The 25,079-nt window shown below is 37.7% G+C and overlaps 1 protein-coding gene across 24 annotated transcripts in view; it reads left to right on the forward strand.

Annotated features, from left to right (window-relative positions):
- LOC131434942 (small conductance calcium-activated potassium channel protein) overlaps window positions 1–24,799 on the forward strand; it is an 880,455-nt gene extending 855,656 nt beyond the window's left edge. For 21 of the 24 annotated variants that reach the window (XM_058602251.1, XM_058602250.1, XM_058602256.1 and 18 more), the window contains 6 exons: window positions 9,094–9,221; window positions 13,134–13,203; window positions 13,273–13,374; window positions 13,434–13,606; window positions 13,820–14,693; window positions 24,315–24,799. In XM_058602251.1, coding sequence (XP_058458234.1) covers window positions 9,094–9,221; window positions 13,134–13,203; window positions 13,273–13,374; window positions 13,434–13,606; window positions 13,820–14,039 — 693 coding nt within the window. In that variant the 3' untranslated portion in view covers window positions 14,040–14,693; window positions 24,315–24,799. The remainder of the gene's footprint in view (window positions 1–9,093; window positions 9,222–13,133; window positions 13,204–13,272; window positions 13,375–13,433; window positions 13,607–13,819; window positions 14,694–24,314) is intronic. The other 3 variants (XM_058602255.1, XM_058602254.1, XM_058602259.1) reach the window with 2 other exon arrangements.
- The last annotated feature ends 280 nt before the right edge of the window (window positions 24,800–25,079 follow it).

Below are 25,079 nucleotides of genomic sequence, written 5' to 3' on the forward strand. Positions count from 1 at the left end.
AAAAGACTATGTGTGAAATTTCATGACCTTTCGATTAGTCAGAAAAAAGGAAAGCCGTTTAAGTGGAGCTAAGCTTCACCGAAAAGATTTATATGGTTTGCTAAATTCAATTTATTGGTTTGCTAAATTCAAACATGGTCGTACCTCATGATGGTGAACGTTCTGGTATTCCAATTAAGGTGGTTACCCAAGGAAACATCAAGCGTGAGATAGCTGACTCCGTAAAGATAGGCAGTATGTTTACAATAGTGCATGAATGTTTGACCATGAGAAATTTCATTTCAATGTGGATTCCGCGTTTACTCACAGTCGATCAAAACCAACAATGTGTAGATGAATCAGAGCTGTGTTGATGGTTCGTGTCGAAATGTGACAATGGATTAAACATGGAATCCACGCCTGAAGTGTCCAAAGACACAATAGCTAGCTGGGAAGGTTATGACTAAGGTTTTTTGAGATGCGCATGATACAATCAATAGCGAATACTACATAGCGTTGTTAGATCGTTTGAATGCCAAAATCAACGGAAAACGTCCTCATATGGCAAAGGTAACTCCACTGTTTCACCAAAACAATGCACCGGTTTACAAGTCGATTGCAACGATGGCTTCCTCATCCGCCCTATAGTCCAGTTATGGCCCCCAGTGACTACTGTATATTCGGAATTCAACTCGAATAAAAAAAAACAATGGCTATTTTAAGGCAAAAGATAAATCCTTCTAGAAGCACGGAATCCAAAAGTTAGAGAAGCGTTGGAATCATTTTATTCTCTTAAAGGAGATTACTTTGATGAGTAAAAGCGATTTTTGAGCGATGTGTTATAATAAAATGTAAAATTCATTGATTATTTATGTTTGTGCGTCCTAACACAATGCTGAAGATTTTAAAACGATCAGCGATTCCAAAGCTCTGCGATCATAGCGTTCAAGAATAAGTTGGCTTAAGCGAAACGTGACTTGTGATTATTTTTTGTAACAACGAGGAGCCAAGAGCTCCGAGATAGTGACTAAGAGTATTGACATTGGTCTCGCAAACCGATAGCCGTAAGTTCGAGTCTCGAGCAGAAATGATTGTTAGTGCAAAGTCTGATAAAAAATAAGGTTAAGTTTCGATTGAGAATGTTGTTTCGTGACGTTACATTAACGGAGAAGACGAGACGGGAATTGTACTCTTATAAAAAAGTTATGCAACCATTGAAAAAAACGACTTTTGTACTGAGGCCCGTAGGGCCGAGTGTCATATACTATTTGACTCAGTTCGTCGAGTAGCAAAATATCTGTGTGTATGTGTGAATGGAACGTTTTTTTGCACTAACGTTTCTCGGAGATAGCTGAACCGATTTTCACAAGCGTAGATCCAAATGAAAAGTCTTATGTTTATCATACAAAAATTTTGAATTTTGTTTGGATAGGAAAAACTTAGATTTAAATCGAAGGTCTTATGATTATATACAAAACTTCTGAGTTCCATCTGAATCCGGTTCCGGAATTATAGGGTAAAGTGTTCTAAACATTTTATACCATCACAAAACAAACACTTGAAAAATTTTCTAAACTGGCCTCAAAACTATTCCATTCGGTAGTCATTATCAGTAGACAGCCAACTGATTCCGGCTATCATGGTTTCCGGTTTCCGATTCCGAAGGCACCGGAAATAGTGGTCATATTTTTCCAAATGGATCTCATTCACTTTTCTCAGCGATGGTTTGACCAATTTTCACAAACTTAGATTTAAAAAAAGGTTCTATGATCCCATACGGATCCGACTTCTGGTTCCGGAATTATAGGGTGAAGTGTGTTTAAAATTTTATACCATCACTTAAAGAGGCGAAACAAATGCATGAACCGTGAGAGAATTTTTTCACACTAGGTAGCAATATTTCAAACTTCTTGTGTGGAGCATTCACATACATTTTCATAGACACAACTGATACAAAGGTTATATGCACATAAGAATAAGCGGCAATAGTAAAATGACTCTATCGCAATTATCCACTGCCCATACAGAATCGGATCGCAAAACGAGAATAAGCGACCGTTTGTTGCTTCAGAGAGAATCCCCACAGCAGCGAGCTAACCCTTGATTCTCAGACAGATCATCGAGAGAAATTCGCTCTCGCACTTGTATGTAATCTATGTTAAATGAACCATGCCGGTTTTTTGTTGCTGCGATGATATCCGTCTCTCTTTTAAGGCATTGATTGAATCGTATGAAGAGTTGCTAGGGAGCGTTCTTTGATACTATAAAAGCCATCCTTGGATATGAGAAAGGCAGCATTACACCACTGTGTGGATTAAACCAGTTTTTGAAACAAAAAGTTTTGTTAGATATGTTAAACATGAATCTAATTACATATTATACAAGCGGACCCGTACCCAAGATTTAGTTTCGGTGGGGGCCCTCAGATGAAAAAAAACAATGTTACTGCTAATATATAGCTATAGTTGTCAACGGACACTTTAAGTTTTTCCACTGGAATTGACATTATTGAATATTCAAATACACAACAATACACAAGGTTTGTGATGATGCGATAGACTTTAGGATCATCTACATTCCTACTTCAATTAACGATAGTTCACTGTATAGATCATTCACGAATAGCGCGGAAAGAAGTAGTCCGAGGTAGCTTACTCCGATTCGTGGAGAACCGAAAACATCTTCTAAATTTGTAGGTAACAATGCTCTTGTGCTTCGTTTCAGGTCATTTCACAACGAATTCGGTCTTAAATCGCTCCATTAATGCACGCTAATACTTGCATTTATCTATTTTGAGGTAGTCCTCCGGAAGTATACTTAACATTTCGACTGTCGCGGTTCGAATTTCGACCGCCGCGGTTCGAATTGTCAAATAAAAAGTCCATATAAATTGCAATCACGAAAAAAATGAAACTATAAATTATTGTTTGGATATTTGCGATTACATTTATTCGATTTACGATCATTCAAAACAAAGAACTGAAAAGATGGAAAATGTTTGTAATACGAAATTTTGTTTGGAATAATTTGACCACATTTCTGTAATTTAAATCAATTGAGATAAACTTTTGAAATTATTGTTGTATTGTTGCAAGCCAAATACAATTTACGTCGTCAATTTAATCAAGCATACACACCAAAAAAATTGAATTTTACAGGTGACTTAATCCCACATACGATGTAATTCATAAAGACCTAATTTGTCAAATGACGGAAAATCTCATTTGTAATGACTTAATGTTAGATGAGCTTGAATTTTACTGGTTTCGACTTTAACTTTCGTTCTGCTAGCAGGTGCGACTATATGAATGTAAATGCACCTTTTGCCAGCCAAGCATACGCATGATTCTGTGGCTCGGTCGATTAACAGACGTACTTACGATTCAATGATTCTCGGTTTAAGTCGCGATGGTTGCTCTCAGAATTATTTTTTTTATTTCAATGAATTTCATGTATGGAGTTTTAGACACAATATTAAATGTTCTTTCACGTAAATTTGCGTGAGCTGCGACGCTCCATTTATGTGCATCTAATAAGATGTAAAATCACAGGGTTTTTTTAAGTGTGTAGCGCAGAAAATCATTAAATATAATTAACAAACATTAAATGTAATTCAGATTAGACTGAATTTCACCCACTTTCCTTCGTTTTTTTCACAACCCATTTGAGTAACGTTTTCCGTCCACCAATCATAAAAATTTAATTGCAAACTACAGTTACTGGACATAATTAGGTTTCCACTTACTTTTGTTATTTCAATTAAAAAACAGGCATTGATAAATTGATATGATTTTTTAACAGTCCGACTCAAACATAATATGCCAAACGCACAAACATATCATGATACATAAAAAAAATTCATTAGAACAAAGATAATCCATATTAACATGTTTATCAAAATCTATGACGCTATAGATAACTACTCTTAAATAAAAAGAAACGCATTCAAAAATTCAAAGTCGAGAGCATTGAAGCTTTCGAGCATTTCTTATCAAGTTTAGTCGTTTACGAGCTCGATTGTTTTGTTTCCATAATGTCAAAACTTCTCAGTAATATAATACACTGACGTCCTTTTTACGCAAGGGATACGTACCGCGTAAAAAAACGCGCAGCTTCGGAAATTCGTGTAATAAAAACCGCGTAACTTCGGAAATACACGTAAAACAAACTCAAAACTAAAGAAATTTGTTTTTTTTATGCCAAATATCCTAAAAATGCAAGAAACATCCAGATCTGGTGGAATCTTCAAAAGAAAATTTTATTTTTTAAATCGACTTTGAGACGGAAACAATTTGAGACCGCGTAACTTCGGGAACCGCGTAGAAAAAAAACGGAAAATGGAAGAAATTTTGTTGTTTTAGAAATGCATGAAACAACGAGATCTGGTGTAATCTAAAAAAAAATTTCGAATCGAAAATTTTCTAAGTGTCAGATTACTTACCTTACCTAACAGCTATAGGCCTGGGGTGTCCTTTGCTGTATCACGCATACGTCTCCACATAACTCGATCCATGGCTGCTCGTCGCCAGCCACTCAAGGCACGGATGCTTCTGAGATCACCCTCCACTTGTTCGATCCACCTTGCTCGCTGCGCTCCTCTTCTTCTTGTACCAGTCGGATTAGATTCAAGAACCATTTTCACTGGGCTGTCGTCCGACATCCTTATGACATGCCCAGCCCATCGTGACGTCCGATTTTAGCTGTACGTACGATAGGTGGTTCTCCTAGCAGCTGTTGCAATTCGTGATTCATACGCCGTCTCCACGTTCCGTTTTCCATCTGCACTTCGCCATAGATGGTCCTCAGTACCTTTCTTTCGAAAACACTGAGGGCGCGTTGGTCCTCTGCCAACATAGTCCAGGTCTCGTGGCCATAGAGAACAACCGGTCTAATTAGCGTTTTGTAGATGGTCAATTTCGTGCGGTGGCGTACTTTTCTCGATCGGAGGGTTTTTCTGAGTCCAAAGTACGCACGATTCCCTGCCAAAATACGTCTATGAATTTCTCTGCTGGTGTCATTATCGGTGATCACCAGTGAGCCCAAATACACGAACTCGTCAACCACCTCGATATCGTTTATCAATATTCGTGGTGGGAGGCGTAGTGTTTCTTCTCTAGAGCCTCTTCCTCTCATGTATTTTGTTTTCGACGCATTTATGGCCAGTCCGATACGCCTAGCTTCAGCTTTCAGTCCGATGTAGGTTTCCGTCATCTTCTCAAGGTTACGTGTCACAATATCAATATCGTCAGCGAAGCCAAAAAGTTGTACGGACTTTCGGAAGATCGTGCCACTCGTGTCGATCCTCGCTCTTCGAATCACACCTTCCAGGGCAATATTGAACAAGATACAAGAAAGTCCATTGGGAGAGTACCTTGTAGGCGGCGTTCAGCAATGTGATTGCGCGGTAATTGCAACAGTCTAGCTTATCGCCCTTTTTGTAGACGGGACATACCACTCCATCCATCCATTCCTGCGGTAGAATCTCCTCCTCCCAAATCCTAGAAATCATCCAGTGCAGCGCTCTAGCCAGTGCCTCTCCTCCATGTTTGAGCAGCTCGCCTGGCAACTGGTCATTGCCAGCGGCTTTGTTGTTCCTCAGCTTGCCGATCTCCTCAATTATCTCCGACAGATCAGGGGCTGGGAATCTGTCGTCGGCTGAGCGTGCACCCAGATTGATTCCTGTACCGTTCTCTGTATCTTGTGCTACGCCATTCAGATGCTCGTCATAGTACTGCTTCCACCTGTCGATCACCTCACGTTCGTTCGTGAGAAGGTTACCACTGGTATCTCTGCGCATTTCGGCCTGTGGCGTGTAGCCTTTACGTGAGCGGTTCACCTTTTCATAGAACTTCCGTGTGTCATTTGCGCGGTACAGCTGTTCCATCGCTTCGCGATCTTGGTCTTCCTGGTGGCGCTTTTTCCTCCGGAAAACAGTGTTCTGTCTGTTCCGTGCCTGTCTGTATCGTTCCTCGTTCGCCCTCGTGCGGTGTTGCAGCATCCTCGCCCTTGCTGCATTCTTCTCTTCGACCAACTACTGACATTCGCCGTCAAACTAGTCATTTCCTCGATTCGATAACCTCGTACCTAGAACGGTTGTAGCAGTGCTACTCAAGGCGGACCTTATCTTCCACCAGCCGTCTTCAAGAGTCGCCGCGCCAAGCTGCTCTTCCGTTGGTAGCATTAACTCCAGTTGTTGCGCGTATTCCTCTGCAGTACGAATGCTACGTAGCTGCTTGAGATTGAGTCCCGGCATTCCTGTGCGACGAGTATTGTGCACCGTCGATAGTTTTGAACGCATACAAACCGCGACAAGGTAGTGGTCAGAATCAATGTTGGCACTGCGGTAAGTGCGGACATTGATGACGTCGGAGAATAATCGCCCGTTGATTTGATTTTCCGTATGTTGATCAGGTGATCTCCAGGTTGCTTTGTGGATATCTTTGCGGGGGAAGAAGGTGCTTCGAACTACCATTCCTCGGGAGGCTGCAAAGTTTACGCATCGTTGACCGTTGTCGTTTGTTACCGCGTGCAGGCTCTCCAGCCCGATCACGGGCCTGTACATTGCCTCCCGGCCTACCTGAGCATTCATGTCGCCGATGACGAGTTTTACATCCCGCCGTGGACAGCTGTCGTAGGTTCGTTCCAGCTGCGCGTAGAATGCTTCCTTCTCGTCATCGGGTCTCGTCTCATGTGGGCAGTACACGTTGATGATGCTGTAATTGAAGAAACGGCCCTTGATCTTCAATACGCACATTCTATCACTGATTGGCTGCCACCCAATCACGCACTGGCGCATCTTGCCCAACACTACGAATCCCGTTCCTAGAACGTTGGTTGTGCCACAGCTCTGGTAGAAGGTAGCCGCTGGTTACCCGATCTTTCCTATGGTTGCTCGTACCCCAGCCGGCACCGCGGGGAGGTAGGGATAGGAGTTACTGGACAAGAGGCTAAGAACCACATTGGGGCCTGAATTGCGCATTGTCCAGTCGTTTACCAACCAAAGTGTCAGATAGTCGACTTAAAAAAAACAGCGTAACTAGGGAAATCCGCGTAATAAAACACATAAAAACAGCGTGAAAAAGACCCCAGTGTACTTAGTGTAGTTAGAATCGAGAACCATAATACGAAACATGGTTGATTCGATAAAATGTTATTCGAATCGAGATATATAATGCCACCCCTGGTCTATCTGACCCGTTGAGCCTGTCTTCGAGAAACTAGTGCCGCTTCGAAGCACTCGTGACGAATTCAGTCCATTGTCGGGTAATCATTCTGTTCCCTAACATATAATAATGGTTCCAGTCGAACATGTGTTCGAAGTGCGCTAGCGTTTGTCTTTTTAGTCCGAAATAAGTATGAGTTAGATATTGCCTACTATGACAAGCTCGCGCACTTTCTCTTTCCGGTCACTTAGTACAACTTTATGTATTATTATTGTCGTTTATTTTGCCCTGGTTTCAATCTTCATTTTATGTAGATATGACACTGTTCTGTGTAACTGCTTCGTATGGTATGCCGCTGCGTACATTATCGGCGGTGGAGTCTCGACCATAACGAAACTCACAACAGGATCCACGGTCCCATTATATTTATCAAACTTTTTTTCGTTTCTGTTTCTAATTTCGGAAGGGGCTAGGGCCTCGTGGGCTCCTCCTCTGAGTACGTGTCTTCATACAAGACAAGTGCGCTTTTCCAATTGCACAGTCGTTGCGTGAAGAGTTAAGAAGTATGATACAAGAACAATGTTCGCTGCTTAGGTAAAGTGTTTTAATTTCCATAAGCTTGTTGCCAATTACATTAAAACAACATGCTTACATTAAAACAAATTACATTAAATCAGCATGCAAAAGGAAAATTGTAATATTTTCTTGCCCTTAACTTAACCATGATGCATTTTTGTTTGAAACCGTTACCATGATGTAATGACTGGTATGGTATGTAATGGTATGTAATGGTTAAAAGGGTGATTCAATAATACTTACTATCAGTTTTTCATCCCTACTTAGTTTAATTGTTTAAAGCATCCAAATACATGAGTAAACATCCATCCAACAGTATTTCAGGTTCTCTATAAATGGTCTGCCAACGAGGTAACAAAGTGATTATATTTTTATAACGCTTTTACACTCATATCAGAATAATTTATAGCTTCACGTGTGAATAATATCCATCGTTGCTATTCACATGGTAGTGAACCATCAGCGAAAGGGATTTAGTTTGCGGATGAATCCTTACACACGAGCGTTCGCCGGAATATGCAGGTCATGCGTTCCACTTTATCACCCTGGCTTTATCCACTCCAAATCGTTCTAATGATAGATATTATAAGCAATTTACTTGGTACTTTGCCGGAAGTTGATGTGCACGTTTGGTTGAGATTGAATCCATTTGCAGTCACAGTTTTACTCTTGCTATCGAGTCGCTACAAAGTAGTAACCTAGGGAGGGAGAAATTTGCTGGAATAAACGTACTGGAACATGCAAGCTGCGACCTGTTGATGATTTCAATTCCATAATGAAGCAGATGACAGGAAAACAGTCAACCTCTTCAGGACAGTCTCGTGAGACGGTCTAGAAACAACACCAAATGGGAATTCACATAACCAAAGTGTACTCACACGATGATAAAGACCAGTATTTGAGTCATGCCCGACTGAACACAAGACTGACGGCAGTAGTTTTATGTACCAGCATCAGAAGCTGAGTATGTTTGCCAAAGATGTGAATCATTCTTTTGACATCCAGCCATTTCACCAATTACGTTTTTGTGAATTACACCATTGTGGGATTTGCGCCACCTTTGAAATTCTTTATTTTTCACGATGTACTAAGCTATAAAAAGAACAATGCTGTGAAGTGTTTCGTTAGACTAGTGATTTATTCAATATAACTTAATAATAATTATAACCGTTAATGACTTAAAATACAAATTATCCAATATAGAAGATTTGAGATTTGAGGAACGTAACGAATGCATTAAAATTATATCCTTTTAGTTTTAGTTAGTCCTAATCGAATCTCACCAATTTTACATATTTCGCTACATGTGCACATGACCATAAACAAACTTCCATCCAATTACGTTTCGCTTTTAATTTAATATCTCATTTTACAGTTGAAAAATGCGGCAGCCAACGTACTGCGAGAAACCTGGCTGATATACAAGCACACACGTCTGGTGAAACGCGTGAATCCTGGTCGGGTGCGGACACATCAGCGGAAGTTCCTACTGGCAATTTATGCGTAAGTAAATAAATCAAACAAATCGGATGAAGGATAAGACATTACAGTATTTCATCCAATTGTATGATTTTCGGAAGTAGGTAACGCAAATGTGCATCGAGTTGAAAAATTTAAATGTAATCCTGGTTACATTCGGATTTTCTATAAATATCACACATTTTTAATTCCAAACCATTCAATTGGATATGCAAATCTTATCAATATATTAGGAGTTTACCAGTGTTCACTTTAGCGTTCGGAGCAAACGGTTCTCCTTCGAAAGTATAACGAAGGTCTGTCTTTTAATACACCAAATTTCATCTACCAACTTGAATGTTTTGCAAAGAGCTCAACATTTCACGTGGAAGCAGATTTTGTAGTTTCAAGTTGTCAAAGGTTCCTCGTTTACTTTTAAGTAGCAAAAAAGTTTACATATACTTTCCAACTTTTCGTTGCTTAGGACACCACCTCATCAAACTTTTCATTATTTACAATATGATTTTTTTACTACACGGATAAAAATCCATTGCCGATACCATGATTAGGGAACTATGAAAATCATGAAACGTGTCTTCTCATGAATTCATACCTATTATTAATGATGATGATGACCAAAATGATTTAAATCATGAAAATTTTTATGGGATTTGCTCACAAAATCATCAGTAATAGACATAGTCTCATGGGAAGTAATGTTTCATGATTTCTTATCATGGTATCGGCAATGGATTTGTATCTGTGTACTACTTGTTTGTTAAGTAAATTCATAAATCCGGAAAATCCGGAAGTCTTACTCCTATTTGAGAATATTTTGGCTGTTTAAACGCTTCAGTTAAACTAATATTTCTGAAAATGAAAAATAAGTAAGATGATCTATTAGACTGTGAAACTGGTATGAAACACATCGGAATATTTAATACATTAATCGCGATGATTACATTGAGCAGAATTCAAATTTCGAATACTAGGTATATTAGTTTCAAATGGGCGGTAAACAAAAACCAAAAATAAACGTAAACTATACATTTTCCCATCCTTCAGGCAATTTGAAAATTCCTCGTAGAAAACATCATTTTCGATTCAAAGAGAGAATCGCTACATCTTTTATTCGACGTTAACAGAGTGCTGTTTAGCGAGTGCGTGTCATTTCAACACAAATCGGTGGGAATCTGATGGGGCAAATTCTAGTGAGTAAGCTACATGCGATAGTACTTCCCATCCGAACTCCTTTTTCTGCTCTAGGTTCCTGTTTCGAAGTGTGAGAAGGAGCATTGTCTTGAAGAAGCACCTCATGCCTTTGACAAGTTTCATATTCGGGCCATTTCGACTGAATTGTTCGATTCAAATCAATCATTTGTTGTTTGTAGCGCCGAGATGAACCGTTTAACTTGGTTTCGGCAGCTCATAATTAATAAAACCACGCTGATCCTACCAATCGCAGAGGATTGTCTTCATGCCGAATCAATTTGGTTTCGCTTTGGTCGTTATTGATTTCTCACTTTGACTAACCCATGAATTTCTATGCTTAGGATTCTCAAAATAAATCCGTTTGTCATTTTTTGGAATAAGCATTCTTTACAACCAAAAAGGACAATTTACATCATCATTTCACAATGTTTACTCTAGCCTAACTTTCGAGACGGATCCAGACTTAAGTGGCAGAATTTTGATCAGCACATTTTTTTATTTAAATATAAATTAAAAATATTTACACAGTTTTTGAAAATAACTCCATTATTACTACATCTTAACCTAGAGTTAAATTGGCTCAGAGGACCAAGTGTTCTATACCATTCTACTCAGTTTGTCAAGCTGAGTAATGTCTGTATGTGTGCAAAACAATATCACTATTTTTTCTCAGGGATGGCTTGACCGGTTTTCACAAACTTAGGCTCAAATGAAATTTTTTATAGTCCCACAAGTTTTCATTGAATTTCAATAAGGTAAAGTTTTTAAAATTTCACTCTGAAAAATAGTGAAGCATTCTTCTAGATTTCGCTCAAAACTAAACTTCGATTAGAACTTATTTATTAAGAATTTGATGTGATCTCTTAAAATTGGATCGAATTTATTTTATGTTTCATTTTCGAACAGCTTTTGAAAAGTGTACCTTATTTATAAAGGCTATACAATCATTGTGAATACCGGCTTTTGAACCGAGACCCGAAGGGCCGAATGTCATATACCATTCGACTCAGCTAGAAGAACTGAGCATATGTCTGTGTGTATGGCAAATATTATCACTCGCTTTTCTCGGAGATGACTGATTCGATTTTCACAAACTTAGATTCAAATGAAAGGTCTCATGATCCCATACGAAGTTCTTGAGTTTTATTTGGATCAAACTTCCGGTTCCGAAATTATAGGGTGATATGTAACAAAAATTTGAAAATAATGTCACTCACTGTCACTGAGCCGATTTTCACAAATTTAGATTGAAATGGAAAGTCGCTATTCACACTAGGCCGTGACGTATCCGGAACGGGACTGGACCGGATCCCGTCCGGGTTACGCTTCAAATTTGTTTAATGCAGCTCCAAGTGGCTATTCTCACTAGACCGTGTCGTACTCGTGTCTGTATCAACACACGTCCGAAGCACGGTCAAAGCATGCGTTGACTCAAAGACACTATTGGCAGGTACTTGAATTGTCACATGCTTTCCATCCAAGGCTCCAAGACACAGAGGGAAATTCCACGAAAATCGTTAGCAATCTTCTTCCACATATCTTCTGTTGGTTGCGGCATTGCATCGTCGATCAATTTTTCGGTAATTACACGACATATCTCGTGAACAATCTGGTAGACAGCCCCAAGTCTGCAACTAAATGCTATGGTTTTTGGGTGTCTCCTGTTACTAAATATCTGAAATCATAAGACGAACACAAACTATAAGCTATCTCAATGATCGTTATACAATATTTGGTTGGAGTTTTCTTGACATTTACAAAGAAATCCTGTTAACAAATCAATGAAAATATCTTAAACAAACTGCCAGCCTCTCTCGGGGAATTACTGCTAATCGGAATAGTGTCATGTCATTTAAGATACGGATGAATTTTAATCAACAGCGAGTTGAAACAGGCTTCTGACATTCGGAAATATTCCTTGATCTCGGCATTCACAAGCTGCTTATATAAGGTGGTGAATTCACCCTCAACTGCTCTTTTTCACCAAAGTTCGTGCACCCAAATCTTTCTATTTTTTTAATTTAAAATTGCATATTATCTTCGTCATTCAGAGCAATTGCAACTACGGCCAATTCTTCATTGGAAAAATGTGCCATTTCCGTGAGGAACAGAAAAACATCAAATGCAACGATTGTGTATGTTACTAATAGCAACGACAACGACACGGAAAGTGCACGGTACGATGAGAATATTTTACAAATAAATCCCGGTACGTTGCGGTCCCGTTCCGGATACGTCACGGCCTAGTGGGAATAGCGCTTTATACAATACATACAAAGTTCCGGAATTTCGATACATAAATGAAATACAACAGTTCTTTTTACAGTGTATACTTCCTTCAGACATCAGATCAGTCGGACCTGCCGTTTTTGGGAACACGATTTTGAAATTTTTCGAAAAAATTTTACATTGACCCTACTCAAAAAAATAGCAAGAGTCAAAATTTCGAACTGATGATTGAACATGTTTTTTCCGGTCATGAATAACGCTTATAAAAAATTTGAACCGAATAAGAATGTACAAAGATTAAAATTTGAAATTATTTCTCCCGATGGAAGCGCTCATCAGTCAATTGATTTTGAGTTTGGGTGCCATCTTCGTCCAAGAATGCCAACAATTCGGTGTCACACTATTGAAAAATTCTTCGCATTCAGACTCAACAAAAAAATACGAACATTGTTAACATATGACAAAATGATAGTTATACCAACAATAAGAAGATTGAACACATTATTTTCTTTGCAGACTACGAAAAGTGAAAATGGATCAACGAAAGCTCATGGATAACGCTAATACCATAACCGATATGGCAAAGGTATAAATTTTCATTTACTCTATTGATAATATTATAATATTATCATTTCCTCCTTTGATTTTTCGGCAGACCCAAAACACGGTCTATGAAATAGTTTCGGATATGTCGACTAGACAGGACACGCTGGAGGAACGAATCAATAATTTAGAAGATAAGTTACAATCCATTCAGGTTCGTATCACGAATAGTTCGGTTAACATACAAAATTGTTCATCTCTCGCTGATTTCAGACACAAATCGAAAATCTTCCTGAAGTGCTGACGCGCTGCCTAACCCAACATCAGGAGCGCATGGACCAGCGAAGGAATTTTTTGCACCCGGATGCGGCAGTAACCGGTTCATCCTCCGGTCTACCGACACCAGCCCCTCTGCTGGGCTCACCGATGATGCTGCCGCACTCCAGGTATCGTGAAGCATGCCGCAATAATTTCCTATTCTCGTAGAAGCCGCATCCGCATACTGACCATAGCTAACAATCAAACAGAATTGACCCGATCGAACTAACAGAACGCTAGTAGCTACTAACACCTCCCCAAAAGACACATGTTCGTCATCCCTCCAGCCCGCTTCCGAGTCGATGTTCGGTGTTTAGTTCTCATCATATTTCGTAAACCAGTTTCTCTTTTAGGAGTGTCCCGTCGTCGTCGACACCGGCCTATCCTTGGCCCGCTAGTCCCATACTCCCACCAATCTCTAGTAGAACGCCGCACCTCGTCCCGGAAACGCTTATTCCCGCACCAGCGACGACGACATCATCAACCCTGTTGAATTCCATCACCAACCAGTCGTCTGCAACCGGAGACCCGCAGTTGGCAATGCACAGGGAAACTAGCTGAATCGAACCCAGTAGCTCAAACTCCTTAATCTCATTTTCCAACTCCAATAAGTCCAACATCAACATCAATATCCATACACCGACATCGAGTAGTAGTAAATTCACCAAACAGCGAGAACGAGCGACTCGGTTCTAGCTCCTAACGGTTCCGCATCTCACTATAAACTAACAAAACGGTACCTAACCGGCCGGTGAGGAGAGAGCAACTGACGAGAGTGGGCCATTGTGACGGTCGAGAACCGTAGCTAAATAGTACATCGATGTTGTGTCACTTAACGTGTATGAAAAAAAACGATACATGTACCAACTACAAATTCTGATGAAGGTGGCATTGATAACGTCAATAATAATGTTGATGATGATGATGATGATGATGACTGTAACCGGAAAACACAAACATGGAACGGATGGACGATTTGAGCACAGTAAAGGAAATGTTAAAAAGACTACTTAGCGATTATAGACTAATTAAAGTCTACGATAAGAAAATTTGATAGCGACTAACAAGCAACACGGAACGAAATGCAACACCAGCAAATAGACACATGACAGGAAGAGCTGACAGCGCTTGTCGTGTGTGTTATCGAAATGTTCAGTTCGTATCAAACAAGGCTGGAAGATTCGATTAATTACTAGAAATACAACGCAGATGAGGGTTAGTTTCCAATTAGTAGCACTTAATTTAGTACTGACGAATTTACACTGCTTTAGTAAAGTAAGCGCATAGGTCATTCATTGCTATGTACTTATTAAGTTCAATTATTTGAATAGCGGGAATAGCATTTTTCGTTTTATGATAGGTATCGTATGAAAGAAAAATTTAGAAAATTCAACAAAAGACATAGTACCATGTAACGCCGAACCATAAGAAATATAATACTATATAAGCTAGAAATATTATAGGGCTCCTACAAGCAACAACATGTTTGACGGTAGTACTCACGTTTTAAATCGATTTGACAGTAACAACCTAGCGCAACATGTTTGGTTGGAACGGATTGCGGAATAGTTCAATTGTCCTCAAATATCATGTCTCGATGGTGCTAAACATGTTTTTACACACACCGCCATTCAGGAATATTAGGAATATGAGAAACACACTATCCTTCTATCCTTTTTTCCTTTTGAATACTGCAGTACAAGTCCACGGGGATATTTGTTTGAAACTTTTTTTTCTATATTTCCATTTGAATGCATAACAAATGTTCGTATCAAAAAGATAATCATTCGTGAGCTCCTTAGGCAGTGTCTAATTAAAATGGGCGCACCGTTTGGAATTTGAATTTTCGATATTGTCTAATTCAACTCAGTTTCGACAAAAAATTTGGAAAAAAAACTGGGGCTTTTTCATAGATAAATTCATCAAGACTACCAATGCTCGTTCTCTTTTTTATATTTTTCATTCTAATTGTTGATCGTTTTGATTAGAATTTACTTTACGAATGATATTTAATGAATAAACTCGTGGATCCCAAGACTTATTAGGAAAAACATATTTTTTAGTAAAACTCAACTCTATTCACCAACATTGTCTCCTTAAAGAGAAAAACAATCAGTCCAGCTCTTCTCTAGCACTTCAATACCTTTCTACTGTAACGATTTATTTTTTGTCTCGAAATAAGCCTTTATTTCAGCGATGACTTCCTCGTTGGTGTAGAATCCTGGCGAAAATAGTTCTTGGCGGCCGTTTGCAGTGCACGACTTGTGACACGGCGGATTGTCTTGGTGAAAGAGCAGTCTTGATAGTCTTATCCTTTCCAAAGTAGTCGATGAATAAAATGCCATGAGCATCAGGGCCGCTTTTACATAGGAGCAGTGGGGGCAAGTGCCCCGGGTCCACAGTCTTAGGGGGGCCCGGACAGAACCAATCGAGCAGAAAAAAAGACATTTAGTTAGCTAAGGGCACACAAAAAAATCTTGCCACCGGGCCCATTAATACGTAAAAGCGGCGCTGATGAGCATACTAGCTTACTAAGATCATTACCTTATCGACCCAAATGTACGTTTTTGGTCACCACCGACTGCAGTCCACTCGGCTGACGACCGCTTCGAATCCGAAGTGTAGTCATGAAGCCAGGTTTCATCCATCCATCCAACGTCGTATTCGTTAGGTCCAAAAGTAAAATAGTCGGGTGGGTAGTTTCAGAGACATAACCGGATTGATGAGAACACGAATCATTTCCTCTCATTTAATGCATATGTAATGAACAGTAAAATATCTGACACCAATTGTATATGCTAAGGTCACCAAAACACATTCGAACGAATACACACAATGCATTTTTCTCGAACGCAAAGCAGCTGAATGTTGGTTTAATTTGTACTCTTTGGTGTGAAGTTCGCATTTCGAACGGTTCACCAATCCGATAATTTTCACTTCCAATTTGCATATTTCAAAAGTTGGATAATGCTCCTAGCTCTTTTTTGTAAACATTTATAACCCCTTTGAAGAATTTTCTCCGCCGTTATTAACTTTTTAATGTGCAAAATAGTTCTGAAAAGAACTGATTAGTTAATGAAATGAGTCATGAGTTTTCCTCTTGGATACTCGTTGATAACATATATTGCAGTAAACTTACATTATTTGAAGTTCTGTTATGCAAATGAAAATTTTATCATAAATTGATGGTCATATCTTCGATGTTATGGAGAAAGAATGGTGTAGGTATCTTTTGCACATTTCGAGTTATTTGCGTTAAAAAAATTATCACTCTCCCATATGATAAATTTCGACAAGATGCTCTATAGTAAAGTAAGACGTATTCACGACAAAAAAAGTGACAGGATATAAATCGTTCAAAGTAATAAAAACCTCAAACAAAATCTAGAAGCAGGATACCAGCTGAAAAGCAGGAATGCGTAAACTGTACGACACATTACTGACTAAAAAGGCTTAGTTTAGGAAACTATTTGTATTTGTAATTTGAAGTGTAAACGTCAACGAGAGTCTACGAAAAATGTGGAAAAGGCTTCGAGACAAATGACTGAGGATAACTAAACACTGATAAAGGTTGCAAATAGCACACTGAAAAACTAGTATCTGTGTCTGTTCCTGGTGGCGAAATAGCAGAGATTTTTAATATATTGGAGTTAAATGGAATTTATTTGCTTTTATAGCGATAATGAGAGGAATCAATTGTAAAGCATACATATATAATAAGTCCGAATAATAATTATTTTTTTTTTGGTAAATGAGATGTCAATAAACACTTTGTTACGGTGTTTTTTTCGGATTCAGGAACAAATAGAAGTAATGTAATGATGTGTTGAGAATTTTCTTGGCCAGATTTTGCTGTGCACATACATTATTCGAGAAGAACTCTTTTTAAGTATCGTGAAGTTCTTTGAGAATAAAGTTTTTAATCTGATTTGTAAATTTTTTCCAAATTTTTACATAGTAGATAAAAAAATCAGACCTGTCCAATAGTCCTCTCGTAGACTTGTTGAATAATGCTGGCTACAGTTTAACACTCTGACGTGGATTGCCGTCTTTGCATTCAAAGTGACACCGTTCATAGTTTAACATATAACGATGCTAGCAAACCGCGAGATGGTGTGTTGATGAATTTGGATGATTTTTGAATTTTGTGTATTGTGTAGACCTGTATTTTTTACTACTTAAACAAGGTTCACATGATACGAGAGTTGTTACTTATGTATTTATCCTTAAAATGAAAACAATATTATATTTGATCGAAAATAGTTCTGTTTTTTTAAATATTCCTCTAGATGATCAATACACCTTTGCATACGCTTGAGCCAATTTTCATAACATTTTTCCACTCTTCTCGCGGTACCCTCAAAACAAGATTTTTGAACGCTTCAATAGCTTCTTCAGGAGTATTGAATCGCTCTCCACGCAGTTTATTCTTCACGGAAGGGAACGAATAGACGTTAGCTGCCAAGTCAGGACTATACGGCGGATGGCCCATTATTTGACATTTAGGGTGCTCAAATATTCGGTTGTTTGAGCCGATGTATGAGAGCTTGCATTATCGTGATGAAGAACGATTTTGCGTCTTACGTTTGTTTTTCAAATTGTGGTATACCAATCAAAATTGATGGTCTTATGATCCTCTAAAGCAACGGTAACGATATGTCTGTTTATACCGAAAAAACAAGCCACCATTTTCTTTGAAGTGCTTCGAGCGCGAACAACTTTTGTTGGATTAGGTTCTTCTTGGAACACCCATACAGTCGACTGCTGTTTAGTTCCGGGCTCATATGAGTAAATCCATGTTTCGTCACCTGTGTAGATGTTATACACCAAATTCGAAGCTCGGCGATTGAATTGTTTCAGCATTTCTTTGCACCAATCGACACGAGTCTTTTTTTGAACGATTGTAAAATTATGTAGGATTCAACGTAAACAATTTTTTTTCATGACTAAATGTTCATGCAAAATAGCATATAACCACACTAATGCCCAAGGCTGTTTCCATTTCACGGTACGTCACATGGCGATCTTCCATTACCAGATTTTTCACAGCATCGTTGTTTTCTGGCATAACAACTGATTTTGGACGACCTTCATTGAGTTCATCGGCAAGCGAACTACGGCCATGATTGAATTCATTATACCAGTTGTTTACAGTCGCATAGGATGGTGCTACACTGCAAAAAGTCGAACTAAGTTGATTGGAGCATTCTTGTCTTGTCTGAGGTAAATTTTTCAACTCACTATAAACTAAACAAATAGCGCTCAAATGACAGAATGCTCTGAAGATCGTAATGGTTAAAAATGTCAAACTTAATGACAGAAACGTCAAATCCACTGGGCAACACTTAGTGTTGTTAAGGCTTAATACATAATAATACCTACGAAAACGTGATATTGATGACAGCTGTACAAATTTTTCCTTCATATTAGTACAACAATTACAGAAAATAATCGAACAGCAGAAAAAATATCTAAAAATCAAATTTGGAGTACTTTCGTTGCAGTCTCACATAATGAAATTTATGAAAATACATTCAGGTCACTACAGTAAAGAACTGCGCAGTGTATAAAATAAAAACATAATTGCCTACAATTTATTTCAAATTATCATGCGATACGAATGAGCCTTTATTCATCCTACCCTTTGAGCCACTGTCTCGAACGGAGACAGCAGATTTCGCTCTAACCAATGGTTTTTGCATATGAAAAAAATACTGGACCTGAGATGAACAGGGGTACCTACACCCTATATACATTATCTTTAAGAATCGAAAAATAAAATTCCCTGTTACATTATTGAAACTTGCCAGCACAATTGATAACAGATCAGCATCGACTAGGCAACACATTAATCATGACCTTCTATTCTGTTGTAAGATAAATAAAACAGTTAGAAATCGACCAACAAGTGAATTACTGCCAAATTCCACAAAAGGAATGCAATACCAAGACTTTGCTTATATTTTGTTACAAGCCAAACAAACTCGCTTCGATTATACCGACTTCCGGTTTTTGATAAAGAAAGTAGCAGTGGAAAATTCCTAAATTGAATTCATCACTATTTCTCTGGATCGATTATTATGATCTTAAGTTCAAATGATTTCAGTAGTTTCTATTCAATTTCATCCAGAGTGATTAGTGTTGAATAGTTCAAACCGTCATTCAATCTAACGACGAAAAAAACAAAATACTTTTTTGAAGCTTGGCTCAAAACTGTTTTAATTTGTAGATCCTTTTGATTTGTGACGAAACCTTACCGCATGATTCCTTGGGAATATTTTATTGATTCCAAAAAGAACCGATTTGTAAAATTCAACCAGTGCTTACAACCGTTAAGTACTTTACAACTAGAGTTGAATAAAAGAAATTGAATTCGGTACCTGGTGCTCCAATTTCAGTTGCAAAACTCAGGTTCAGAATCCAGATCAAGATTTGAGTTCATGAATTTATTTCTAGAATTCCGAAGTTGAAATCATTTTCAGAATACAGGAATTCGGAACTTGAATTTCGAATCTGAATTAAGAAGTTCCAAAATTTAGCTCCCGAGCCCAAGTTCCAGAGGACTAGATAATTCAATTCTAGATTACTGACTGAAAGCAAAACAAATTCTAAGAAGACTAATAAAAAGTTGTATTTATATTTATTGTCCAATCGTAGATAAATCTCTACAATATTGGTAATAAAAAGTGGAATCTGAATTTATCGCACTTGTTTTACACTAAAAGTACAATGTCTATTCTGATGTGTCGAAAAAGCTAGTACAATCACCAAGTAGAACCGCTACAGGCGAATTTCTACTTGGTGATCACTTTGCCATACAATCGTGAAATTTCTTACACACGTTGAAATCTCTACCGTTATCCAGGTTCTCTGTTTTTACAGATCTTAGTAAAATTTGTTCGATTCGATAGTGACGCAGAATCCAATTTGTTTAACTTTCTTCTCGGACTGTGAACCATTTTGCGAATAATTTGAAACTGGTTGAAATTTCCAATCCAACAGTAATTACTACTGGAATGAATTTGTTTTGAAAAGTGACTTAAAAAATCTCAAAACCTAATCGATCATGCATAAATCACGTAGACTGTCTAAGGGAGGGGTAGTTTAATGATCATGTTTCATGCATAGACCAGACAGATTCGAAAAAAGTAAATGTCTAGCATTGCGAAAGTGCAAATATGCGAAAAATACACCTCAAAGGCAGAACTAGAGCCTTTCTAGTAAAATCGTTCCTTTAAACCTCTTTACGAAGAAAACCCGTGTTGTTTCCTATTGTTCATCTCGTAAACACGTTTGAAAATCATTGTAGAATTGATGACACAACCGGTAAACAACTTTCAAAGTTAAAAACGAAGAAAACTGATAGATTATTTTTTTCTGTTTTAAGCAGAGATTAGTTTACGTCCACTACCAGGGAGCTCCACAAATTGTAACTCTTTGGTTGGGGGGAGTGTGGTGGGCAAAAAACAGTGGTACATTGCTTTGCTCGCTTTCTGGCTTGTAGTATCGTCTTGTTGAAAATTTTATCTAGACCACTTAACAGTTCGGCTGAAAAGTTCGTATCGTTTAATAGAAACACACATTTTTTTGCCAAAATTCGTTTTTTTTATTCAACATAATTGCCATCAGAGGCGATACAGCGATTATAGCGATCTTCCAACTTTTCGATACAATTTTTGTAGTACGATTTGTCCTTTGCCTCAAAATAAGCCTCAGTTTCAGCGATTACCTCTTCATTGCTTCTAAATTTTTTACCAGCGAGCATTCTCTTAAGGTCTGAGAACAGGAAAAAGTCACTGGGGGCCAAATCTGGAGAATACGGTGGATGAGGGAGCAATTCGAAGCCCAATTCGTTCAATTTCAGCATGGTTTTCATCGACTTGTTTTTGATCGATTGTGAGCTCACGCGGCACTCATTTTGCACAAAGCTTTCTCATATCCAAATATTCGTGAATAATATGTCCAACACGTTCCTTTGATATCTTTAGGGTGTCAGCTATCTCGATAAACTTCACTTTACGGTCATTGAAAATCATTTTGTGGATTTTTTTCACGTTTTCATCGGTAACAGCCTCTTTTGGACGTCCACTGCGTTCATCGTCTTCGGTGCTCATATGACCAGTACGAAATTTTGCAAGCCACTTACGAATTGTTGCTTCGCCCGGTGCAGAGTTTGGATATCAAGCCATTTTTTGGTATCGGCGGCACTTTTTTCATCAAAAAGTAGTGTTTCATCAACACACGAAAATCCTTTTTTTCCATTTTTTTCACAATAACAAAAGTAGCTTCACTCAAAATGCAATATCTCACAAACTAATAATCAGACAGCTGTCAAATTTATACACGTATCTTTTGAAGGTTGGTACTAACTGAAAATGGTATGGATTTAATTCTAGTGGCGCCCTCTCATAGAAACGATACGAACTTTTCAGTCGATCTGTTATTAAGTATTTCTAGTAACACTAAGGCTGTGGACCATCTTGCGAATTATTTGAACTTTTAGTTAAAATTTGACAGTCGAGCAGTTAGCAGTTAGTTGTTAACAAAAAATAGCCCTGCTCGAGAGTATGGTTATTTTTGGCAGTACGATAGTTATTTTCAAATATTGAAAAATAGAATCTTGCAAAATAATTATAGTTTTGAATTTTGAGCAAAAATTGTTTTGTGTAACTTCTTTTATAGTTACAGTAAAAGAAAAAAAACAATAAAAAGTTTCAATACATTGTCAAACTCGAAGTTCTTACGTTCTTTGTATTGAAATCAATATACCACTTGTTATCATTTCATTTTCAGCGCAAAATAAATCCAAATAACTTTCACTCCGTCAAACTTTGAATTGGGCGGTAGTTTTAGTTAAACTTAACTAATCGATAAAAATAATTTGATGGTTATGTCAAATTTTAAGCAAAGGTTGAAGCCCTTCGAAAAATGCTTCACAACCTAAGCGCACAAACATTAAAATTTATCAATCACCTTTGATTGTCTCGTCAGGTATGAAGATGAACGGGTTAAAAGTCTATTCGCACTATGCCGGGACGGCCGATCCGCGACTTTTTTTCCTTATCATCGATGATTGAGCTGCCGGCGTGTGCATGTATGGGAATGCCGGATCCGGCATAAAGTCCATTTGGTTGCCACCGATATTCCTCGCCGAGTTTTTCTCACCGTGTCGACGGTGCGATCGTCCTGGATCGGCCCTCCCGGCATAGTGCGAATAGACTTTGAAACACCGACTGAAACATTGCATTTAAACAACGTGGACAGGATATTATTGTTTTTGATCTGCTACAAGACTAGTACTAAAAAACGTCTTAACAACATATTGTCTCGTTGTCATACTCAGTACTGTCACGTTATTCACGAAGAGTTAACACAATTGACCGATTATGTTCTCGTTCTTGGTAAAAACTTCACTGGATATTTTTTTCAGTCGTGTTCATGAATTATCCCAGGGAAACTGATGAAAATGGATTTAACAAAATTTCCATCATGTTTTGTAAAAACGAAAAGTCTACGTAGACTTTCCAAGGAGGGGGGCTTTCGAAAAGTCAAGGAAAGTCTACGAGAGGGGCGACGGTAAAAAAGTTTCAAATTTTAGTCTACGTGGCTTATGAACGGTATGGCAGCCGCATATGAAAATTTTCTACGGAAGCTACGAAGCTAAACATGTAAATCTACAAATCAAGTCACTTATATCTGAAATAGAGATACATTGAAATAAGCTTCAAATAGATGATTTTATTTTCCTTTTTTTGTATAAATTAAAATCATCTATTTCCTCTTGTTTCAATGAATGTTCATTTCAGATAGTAATAGCTTAAGTTCTAACTGATTTTACATTTATAATAAACAAATACAATTTTTTTTTCCGGCGAACGACCGCAACTTGGTTAAAGCCGGGTATAAATAAACGATATAAAAAAAATACAATGTTGGTTGCGAAATAGCATCTTTGAGCGATGCTAATCTTGAAAAGCAATTACATGATACACATTTAAAACATCACATTTTTCTTTCCGATACAAAACTAAAATAAGCACCCATCCATTTGAAAATCTATAGCTTTTGGGCATCTGGTAACATAATATGTTGTATCAACGTGTTTCGTGTTTTCTTTTAAGATCTTAGTGTTTTCTTTTAAGATCTTAGAACACATTGAAATCTCCTGAAACACTGCAGGTTAAACAACATGATCGAGTGTGGTTTGAAAGATTTTATGATTATAATCATTGAGCTAATTCCTTGCACTCAATTTCGTTGAAGGACTGAACAGCCAAAATTGAACATAATAGATGCAATCCGTGAGCAGCGCAAATAATTATTACTTTGTCTGAGTTTCCAACCTTTCACATCCAGGATAATCATGCCAAAGCAAAGAGCCTTGGTATTACATTCCTGTAGTGGAATTTGACCTTCTGTTTCAACAGACTTCGCAGCCAATTCAGAGTGTACAGAACCATTGCAAGGGCTGGTGCTACGATTCTACTGACACTACGAGTGCTTCCAGGTCGGGGCTGGAACATACGACAACTGGTTTGTAAGACCAATGCCCTATGCATTGAACCGCCAACCCGGGACGATAATCATGCTTCTCCTATTTAGTCTTAGAAAAATGCTCGACATTTTTTGTAGCATAGTACAGTATATCACTTCCGAACGCTTCAGTATTTAAATATATCGAAAACTCAGCACCATGTTTTGTGTAGTTCCAAACAGTTTTGGTAAATGTTGGCTAGAAATTCTCGCAATCACGGATAGATCTATATAAACCACTTTGCTTTACAATGACTTTGTATATGTTACTAATTATATTTGATATTCGATTTGATTTTATAGTTTAAGGAACATTACACCGGAGAGTATCATATGAACGGTATTCGTGAGAACCACAATGCATTCACATATGAATAAATAACTGACGCTGCATTGGAGCATCCGACGGTTCTTCTTCGCTCTACCAATAAACCAATGAATGGAACATTTCACTTATAACAGCACTAGTCCTCCCCTAAAGCTTTTCAGTTTAGTATTCATCAAGAGAATAAACCGCTACGAATTCGATATTCCCTATAAAAAGTAAGTTCTTCACGACAGTTGAGGCTTAAATGATATTTGAGGACTTTTAGTCGATGTTAAAAGCTTTAATGGGTATTAGCCAAGTTACTACAGGGGGTAACCACGAAAACGTGCCAATACTTCAAAACATACTCTTCGTCTCGCTTATCTACGAAATGGAATTACCGATTTGTAAACTATTTATGTTTATTCTAATTTTGTCAACATTAGTCCGACCTTACTTCTAAACTAAAAGACATATATTTTTATATATATATATATATATATATATATATATATATATATATATATATATATATATATATATATATATATATATATATATATATATATATATATATATATATATATATATATATATATATATATATATATATATATATATATATATATATATATATATATATATATATATATATATATATATATATATATATATATATATATATATATATATATATATATATATATTATTTTTCATTACAATCAAAATTAGGCAATTACACGTCAAGAAAAAAAACCCAA

Source organism: Malaya genurostris, chromosome 3 (genome assembly GCF_030247185.1).
Source record: "Malaya genurostris strain Urasoe2022 chromosome 3, Malgen_1.1, whole genome shotgun sequence".
NCBI lineage: Eukaryota > Metazoa > Arthropoda > Insecta > Diptera > Culicidae > Malaya > Malaya genurostris.